We start from the raw sequence: 8,981 nt of genomic DNA, 5'->3' as shown, positions 1-8,981 counted from the left end.
CTCCTCTATCTCTGAGTACTGAGATCGGCAATCCTGCTCATTACTGAGCTCAGGCTTCTCCTAAGAGGCTGTCAAGGATCCCAACGGTGCTTGGCAATTCTATTAGTAAGAGCGTGACTGAGGCAATCAAGAAATGCTTTTCAAATTACATTTGTAGGGTTCTTGAGCAGCTGAAATCGCAAACTGCTGCATAACAATTAGGTGAGAGCAGAACGTCGATGTTTTCTTTTTATATCATTTGCACGACAACGGATGCATCCTACTCGCTCCAGGAAGCTGAGCTCTTGCAGCAGCTCATCCGCCCAATGGGGGGCGGCAGCATCCCAATAATTCACTCCTTAAAGATATGGAGGTGGGAGGAGAGATTCGCGTTCAAAAGCTTTTTGACTCTACCCACTCTCCGTAGCGCCTTAGCCCGCTCGAGTTTCAATGCGCGTTGTTGCTGGACGAAGCTGAGTCCTATACAGCGCTCGCTGCTCTCCCGATCATGGCTTCTTCCAGTTCCTTCACCTACTATTGTCCTCCATCTTCCTCCCCTGTCTGGTCAGAACCGCTGTACAGTCTGAGACCTGAGCACGCGCGAGAGCGGTTGCAAGACGACTCAGTGGAAACAGTCACGTCCATAGAACAGGTGAGGTGGCAGGGCTGGGCGAGGCGCCCGCGCGGGGCCTTCTGGGAGCAGGAGTCCCGTTTGTAGGGCCGACTGGGTGTGAAACTCTCCTTGGAACTACAACTCCCACATTGCACTGCGCCCCCGCCCCCGAGCTCTAGGTGCCCAGACTGGGGCTTCCGAGTAGAGCGTTTGTGGGGCTGTCTTGGGTAGGCAAGGGTCGTTTTCATGATTGAGCTTGGGGGACAGGATAGTACCTCTCTCCTCTCCGCTTCAGAAGACTTAAAGAATCGTGTTCTGTGTCTGGAGCCCACAGCAGCCTGGGCGGACCAGGTAGCCTGCTCCATTCTGCCTAAACGCTTGGAGGTTCGGCGACCGACTGCTCACTTTCCCCCACATGCTCGCAGTTTCCGGACGTTTAGGGGACCGAACGGTCGGACTATGGTCATGCCATCCCCAAATCGGTTTAATGTCTGACCTGCTAGGTCAGATTGAGGCCTAGCTGGTTGTGGGTAATCATTTGAGCACCTGGTGTTGAACGCTGGAAATTCAAAAAAAAAAAAAAAAAAAAAGAAAGAAAAGAAAAGAAAAGAAAAGATCCCCTAGGGAGGAGCCTGGTCGGGAAAGACAGTCTGGAAAACTGTATAGTTTGGAAAGAACAAAAGAGTACGGAGTTTGAACTGCTTGTGATTCACTAAGGCCTAGGGTGTACTGGACATGCCATTCTGAAAAGTATTTAAGCTATGGGTAGTGAATTATAGTTTTCATTTTTCTCACTCGACATTTGGAGTTGTTTCCAAATGTAGAGCTGTTTACCCATCTGTTACTAGAAGTGGTCAGGATGAGTCTTGTCAGCGCTGAGGAACAGGCATCCAGCCGCTTACTAAAATAAGATCTTACTAGATCGGTACCCAGGCTTAACCAGGGAGGGACCTGCTTCGTCTTTCATACCTAAAGCTGGAGGCTCTGTTTAGGCAAAGTTAATGGCGATAGTGACTATACAAATTTTACAGTTGTGCTATGCACACATTGGTTTTTGTGTGTGTGAATGTGTATGGCAGGTTTGTGGGTACTGGTGCCAAGGCATACAATATGTGGGCTCTAAAGATCTAACTGAAGACGTCAGGCTTGCATAGCAAGCACCTTTACCCATGAGCCATCTTGCTTGTCCTGAATAAAATGCATAACAAGATAACTGATTGAACACATGGCCATTTGCATAGTAGCAGAGGAAATCTTTTAATCTTTGAGTTATTGTCTCATGGGCTGTAAGGTACTAAAGGAAACTTATAGCTCTCTGACTTAGTTAGCTGGTGTCCCACAGAAGTCTCCTGTAAACCATTGCAAAGAAATCTTTTACCAGTGACAAAAGCTACAGAATCTTTGTAGTGTTTAGAGGTATGTTTCTCTTGTTGACTAGATTATGGAATTATGGAGTTGGACCTGCCTCCTCTCTTAGCAGATGAGGGTGTGCAGGACACTAAGAAGAAACAGAGTTAGCCTGTCACTTAACAAGAACATCTGTGCTTAGGGACGTTATCAGGAGTTTTTCTGATCTGTTCTCTTTTTTGTGGGCTGCCATCTTCTTCAGTAGATTGCTGAAGTTCCTTCCTGCTCAACTCTTATGAGAAAAACAACTTAAGTTCTAAGTAGGCGTAATGGGGAATACGAAAATGAACACAGGGTGCTCTGAAAAGGGGCTGGCTGTGGTCTCAGGACCAGGATGCTGGGTCCTGATAGGTTAGTGTAGAGTGTCCGTCAGATACAGGCCCAATGGTATGACAGAGTCTTCAGTGCTATGTTATTACTCCGGCTCACATTTTAAAAGTCTAGGATGAAGAGTTGCACTTAATAGGAAGATAATGTAATACTTCATTCTTAAGGCTTCCGCTGCACTGTAGTAGTCACCACAGTGACCATTTGTTCCAGTGGAGTGCTCCACGTTCTCCGGGCATTGTGTGACTCAGTCCTTACACATTCTGAAGAGAAGGCAGAGGCTTAGAGAGCTGTCAGGTGCAGTCATCAGAGAGAAGGTTGCTGGGGGCGTTCTTACAGATGATGCTGTTTGATTCTTTTGGTTTTGACTGAAACATCCACAGGGATTTACTGCTAGTTCAATTTTGTGTGGTGGCAATAAAGATTAATGCTTGCCATTCTTTTCCTATCTTATTTTTGGGGAACTTTTATTTGTTAGACAAAGCTTAGTAACAGGAGTTAAACCTGTAAACAATGGAAAGTGCTTTTTCTTGTGAAGCCTTCTGTTCCATTCCTCATTTTCTTTCAGGAAATTCTTGAGGGCTAGAGAGATGGCTCAGTGGTTAAAAGCACTGGCTGCTCTTCCAGAGGGCCTACGTTGAATCCCCAGGACCCACAAGGTGACTTACAATGTCTAAAACTCCAGACCCAGGGCATCTGATGCCTATTGTGGCTTTCAGGGGCTCTGCATGCATGTGTTGCACAAAAAAAAAATCAAACAAAAACTAAAAAGGAAAATCTTTTAGGTGCTAGGTACTGTTCAAACAGTTAGCACTGGTCATTGAACAACAGAAATGGATTTGATGGGTATTTGTTTTTTGTTTTGTTTGTTTGTTTGTTTTTGTTTTTTGTTTCAAGACAGAGTTTCTCTTTGTAGCCCTGGATATACTGGAACTCATTCTGTAGACCAGGATGGCCCAAGACCAGGCTGGCTCTGAGATCTCCTGCCTCTGCCTCCCAAGTGCTGGGATCAAAGGTGTGCACCATCACTGTCTGGCTGGATTTGATGGTTTTGTTTTTTTAATTATTTAACTTTATTTTATGTACATTGGTGTGAGGGTGTCAGATCCTCTGGAACTGGAGTTACAGACAGTTGCGAGCTGCCATGTGGGTGCTGGGAACTGAACCTGGGTCCTCTGGAAGAACAGTCAGTGTTCTTAACCTCTGAGCCATCTCTTTAGCCTTGGACTTGATGTTTTTAAGGAAAATTTTGCTCCAGGCCAGGGATTCATTCAATTAAGAAAAGAAAAGCATGATCCCAGCGCTTGGGAGGCAGGGGCAGGTGGATCTCTGTGAGGTCCAGGTCAGCTTGGTCTACAGAGTGAGTTCCAGGACAGCTGGGACTACACAGAGAAACCCGTCTCGAAAAACCAAAAAATGAGAGAGAGAGAGAGAGAGAGAGAGAGAGAGGGAGGGAGGGAGGGAGGGAGGAGGAGGAGGAATGGGGGTGTAGACCAGTGGTAGAGCATGTACTTAGTGTGTACAAGGCTGGATCTATCACCAGTACCACACAGAAGGGGAGGGTAAAAAGAAATTGCTTAGAAATTTAAGAAAAAATAAGGCAAGGGTGTGCCAAGGGTAGCATGCTTGATCTGAGAGCTGAAGTATATGAGGGAGCAGGCCATGAGTGGGCCAGGTAGAAGAGTGTTCTGGGCAGAGAAAGCCTGGACCAAGGCCCTGAGGTAGGTGGAGTGTGCCAGGTGAGGAGGGGCCAGTAGACGGGAGCCTGGGAGATGAGATGGAATAGCGTGTAGCCTGTGGCTGTTGGGTTTGAAAGGTCTCATGGCAACGGGAAGCCATTTGGCTGGAGAGTTTGCACTTACCAGCCAGCCTCAGCAGAGTCCTTTCTACCTCGGTCTTAGAGTTGCTTCAGGAAGTAGATGTGTACCAACAGGCTCCCTAGCTTAGAGTGCTGGGTGTGAACCACGAAATACTGCCAGGAGACAGGAGTGAGGCATGGGGTCAGCGAGTGTCCTCCCTCCTGCAGTGCTGTGAGCTGGCTCCTCCCCAGACTTAAGGTCCTGTCTTCCAGGCCTCCTCCACAGAGGCCCCGGCTCTCTGCTCCTTCCTGTCCCACCATCAGACCTGTTAGCAGTCACACAATCTGAAAGATAATTTATCAGCGTCCTCAGGCTACTGTCAAGAGTCTTATGTGGGGAGCTTCAGGGTAGCTCAGAGGTTAAGAGTGCTCACTGGAGAGGTGGCTCAGCTGTTAGGACGCTTGCTGCCTTTCAGAGAGAGAGACTGGTTCCCAGCACACACACACAGGGTGGCTACAACCTTCTGGAACTCCCACTCCGGGGGTTATCTGAAGCCCCTGATCTCCAAGGGCACCTACACTCAGGTGCACGTACCCCATTCCCAGAATATATATATTTTCTGTTCGTCTGTTTTGTGTTTTCAAGACAGGGTTTCTCTGTGTAGCCCTGGCTGTCCTGAACTTGCCCTGTAGATAACAGGTTGGCCTCAAAGTCTTTTAAAAAATAGAGTATTATGTGGGGAAATGGTGGAGATAGGAGGCAATGGTTGGAGGCTATTGCGCTGTTCTGGGTGAGGGGTGACAGCGGCTTACAGAGTGGTTATCATGCTTGTGATAAGGTCAGTCTCTTGACAGTTTGTGAAAGTCTGTTGAGAAGTATTTTTTCCAGTGGATGCGATGCAAAGGGCCTTTTGTGAACAGGCAGCAAGGTGAGGTGGCGCTTTTAGTGTGCCACCTCGTCAGTGTCTGCCATCGAGTCACCCTATTGCAAACTGCAAATTAATATGGATAGTCTCATTGTCTCAGTGGTGCCCTTGCCAACACTTGTTTACAATACATACTTATTGCTGTTTTTTTTCTTCTAGTTTACTCTTTAAGAGAGACCAAAGCATCTTCCACTTAAAATGCCAGTGATGTCATTAGTCAGGAAGTTCTAAGGGGAGCATGAGACAGTATTAGTTAAATGTCAGATTTATGTAAATCCAAAGGGGGGTGGAGAGGTTGGGTATAGTGGTACATACCTGTAATTCCAGCACTTAGAGGATGAGACAGAGAGACCACAGTTAGCAAGCCAGTCTAAGCTACATAGCAAGACCCTGTCTATAAACAAATTAATGGATAAACATAAAAGGAAACCTGGGCTGAAAATATAGCTCAGTGTTAGTGTGCCAGCATTGTAAGGCCCTGGGTCCAACCCCCAGGTCTGCCAAAGAAAAAAGAGGTCTGCAGACTTTTCTGCTGAGATGAAATACATGTACTTTTAGACTTTCAGGTGTGTGGTAAACAAATCAAATGCCTGTTGAGAAAATTTATGTTTAAATTTAGGTCACTGTGGGCCTGGAATAAGTAGTAAAGTACTTCCTAGCATATGTGAGGCTCTAAATTCAACCCATAGCGCTACACATACAAATATAATAAATAACCATTATAATTCATACTTTATATAACACCAATTTAGAAAAGTCAACTCTTTTCTTATTCATGAGATGATTCTCTTAAAATTCTTCATGTGTCTTTTTATTAGCACCAGTTATCACACACACACACACACACACAGATGTATATGCTTTTCTAGATCATATGAGTAAGATAATTATCATTGAATATCTTTATCTCAGCTTTAAGCCAACCCAGGCCTAGTAGAACAGTTCTGTAATCCCATCTGCCAGGAGGACTGAGGCAGGAGGATAACAAGGTCAAAGCCAGCTTGAGCAATTTAGTGAGGCCATGTCTCAGACAGAAAAAGGACATTGAGGGACAGTGAGATTGCTCCGTGGGTAGAAGTGCTTGCCTTATGAGCCCAAGGACAGGAGTTTGATCCCCAGGACCCTTGTAAAGGAGGTAGTAGAACACCAGCTCCACAAGCTGTCACATGTACCGTGGCTCACGCACAGCCTCACATACATCATACTCACAGTGACAATAAATTAATATTAGCAAGGAAAACGTCTCCTTTTCCTGAGTTTTTAGCTTGAACCCTCTGTGAAGTTTACTAACATGCATCTCAAGGCCAATACCCAGGTGACTTAGGGTTCTGGCTTAAATACCGTTTCCACCTGTAGTGTCGGGAGCCTGAAAAGGCAAGGTGGTCAGGAAGAACCCAGAAACCAATAGTTTGTTGTGCATGTTCCATGTGCTTTATGGAAGAGTCTTTCACATTGGGATGGGGTGGGTGATGGGGAGGAGTATGCCAGAGGAGTAGAGGAAGATTTCCTTTAGAGATACAAACTTCTACTTAAAAAGGAGTAATTACTGCTGTGTCTTCAAAGCTGTGTCTACCGTCGCTCAAAACAATCAGCTCAAAATAATCCTCATACGAAAGAGGCTTATTGGGAGTGATGCCTTTTGTCTCTCGAAGTCTTATTCTGGTCTCTTACAGTCTTAGTTTGGAGTAACAGCTATAATCCTCAAATATAATTTGTTCAGAAAATGCTTTTCTTAATAAACATTAGAGAATTTTTGTTATCCTTTCAGTTGGGAAGATGGATAGTATGGTTAGTGGGTTAAAAAAAAGCTAACATTTAAGTTATGAATGAAGAAAGTACTTCATTACTTCTAAAAACCTTTTCTGGCTGGGGAGATGTTCACACAAGCATCAGGATCTGAGACCCCAACACCCATGTAAAAGCCTCTACGCTAGTGGCACTGAGGCAGGAGGGTCCCTGGAGCTCACTGGCCAGCCTGCATAACCAATTGGTGAGCAGCTGGTGCAATGAGAGACCCTGCCTCTATCTGCCAAACAGAAACATGCATCAGAGTCCCCGACGGTTGGTTAAAAGCTAGTGGATGGACTCCATACTCTAGGCTCTGAGTATGTAGGTCTGTACTGCTTCCAAGTTTCTGGGATGTTAGTTTTCTGCCACTATTCAGATTGGGAGGCCTTTTTCTGCTTTTCCTTTTCATGCTCATGTTTAAAGCGTGTGGGTGAGCAAAAGGCAAGCTCTGGGTTGGAAATGCTGGTCTCTTTTATCCAGGAATGTATTCTAGACACCTACAGCATAGAGAGGGAAGATGAGAATATTATTTAAAGTTTTTTCTTTTCTCTTTTCTCTTGGTATGTGTGTACATGCACTTACTGTGTATATGCATATATGGAGGTCAGAGGTTGACCAGATGCCTTCTTTTGTCATTTTCCACCATGTCTTAGTCCCTGTCTGTGGCTGTGAAGAGACACCACGACCATGGCAGCTCTTATGAAGAAGGCGTTTAATTGGGGCTTGCTTACAGCTTTAGAGGGTTTGTCCATTATCATCATGATGGGGAGCATGGTTGCTAAGTGGAACAGTAGCTGAGAGCTGTGTCCTGATCTTCAGGTAGAGAGACAGACAGACAGACAGACAGACTGACTCACTCACTAATTCTGGGCTTGTCATGGGCTTTTGAAACTTCATAGCCAAACCACAGTGACACACTTCTTTCAACAACGCCACACTTCTTAATCCTCCTTTTGTCTGTGTGTGTGTGTGTGTGTGTGTGTGTGTGTGTGTGTGTGTGTGTGTGTTTCAAGACAGGGTTTCTCTGTGTGGTCCTGGCTGTCCTGGAACTCACTCTGTAGACCAGACTGGGATTGAACTCACAGAGATCCACCTGCCTCTGCCTCCTGAGTACTGGGATTAAAGGTGTGCACCTCTTGGCTAAATTGAAAGAATTTTATGATGAAAACTAATGTACTCACCATCTAAATTCTTTTGCTAACATTTTCTGTACTGTTTTTTGGGGGCAGAGTGGGGTGAAGGAGCTGAAACAGGTTCTCATGTAGCCAAGACTGGCTGTGAGTTCTCAGGCCCTCTGTGTCTGTCTCTAGAACTACAGGCATGTAGCACCACCATTTCCAGACTTCTCCCTTTCCCATCTCAGCATGGAGCTGAACCCCATCTATTGTCTTTTATTTTTCATTGTTTGTTTGAGGCAGAGCCTCACTGTGTATCTCTGATTGCCTTCATCTGGTGATCCTCCCCTCCAGGCTTCCCAAGTGTTGGAGTCACAGGCATGCACCACTATGCCTGGCTTCTCCCCATCTCTTATTAATGGTTTCAAAGCAAGTTGCAGATGTCAAGACAGTTCTCAAATACTCATTAAGTAGAGTTTAATATTAACGCATAGTTCTTGTAAGATATAATTTATACAGGATGAAATTTGCATATGATTAGAAGAACACTCACACTTGTACTTAGCTTTAGCAGGGGCTTATTCCTGTGCACCGAATCCTTTGACTTAAGACATCACCATTACACCAAAGCATCCCATAATGCTCCTTCCTAGTTAGTGTCCACTCCTGACCCTAACCCCAAAGGTAACTGGTAGCTGATGTAAAAGAAAAAAATAAATAAATTCATTTAGCGTCTTCTAGAATTTTATCTTTTCCTAGACAGGGTTTTACAATGCAGTCCCGAATGGGCTAGAATTTGCATTATAGACCAGGCTAGCCTGGAACTCACAGAGATCCATGTGCCTCTGTCTCTTGAGTGGTGACAGTTAAGGTGTGTATCACCACACCCAGGCATCACATTTATTATTTATTTACTTGTTTGTTTGTTTCTCTGTGTAGCTTTGGAGCCTGGCCTGGCACTTGCTCTGTAGACCAGGCTGGCCTCGAACTCACAGAGATACGCCTGCTTCTGCCTCCAGTGTGCTGGG

The 8,981-nt window shown here is 45.4% G+C and overlaps 1 protein-coding gene across 2 annotated transcripts in view; it reads left to right on the top strand.

Annotated features, from left to right (window-relative positions):
• Window positions 1-388: 388 nt before the first annotated feature.
• LOC101826526 (protein farnesyltransferase subunit beta) overlaps window positions 389-8,981 on the top strand; it is an 80,000-nt gene continuing 71,407 nt past the window's right edge. Inside the window, exon 1 of one of the 2 annotated variants that reach the window (XM_040742879.1) lies at window positions 389-631. In XM_040742879.1, the coding sequence (XP_040598813.1) occupies window positions 488-631 (144 nt within the window). In that variant the 5' untranslated portion in view covers window positions 389-487. Of the gene's footprint in view, window positions 632-697; window positions 944-8,981 lie in introns of those variants that run through there. The other variant, XM_040742880.1, reaches the window with a different exon arrangement.

This window comes from Mesocricetus auratus, unplaced genomic scaffold (assembly GCF_017639785.1).
Source record: "Mesocricetus auratus isolate SY011 unplaced genomic scaffold, BCM_Maur_2.0 Super-Scaffold_15014, whole genome shotgun sequence".
Taxonomy (NCBI): domain Eukaryota; kingdom Metazoa; phylum Chordata; class Mammalia; order Rodentia; family Cricetidae; genus Mesocricetus; species Mesocricetus auratus.
Note: the sequence above shows the minus strand (reverse complement) of the source record. Positions and strands in the feature narration are given on the sequence as shown.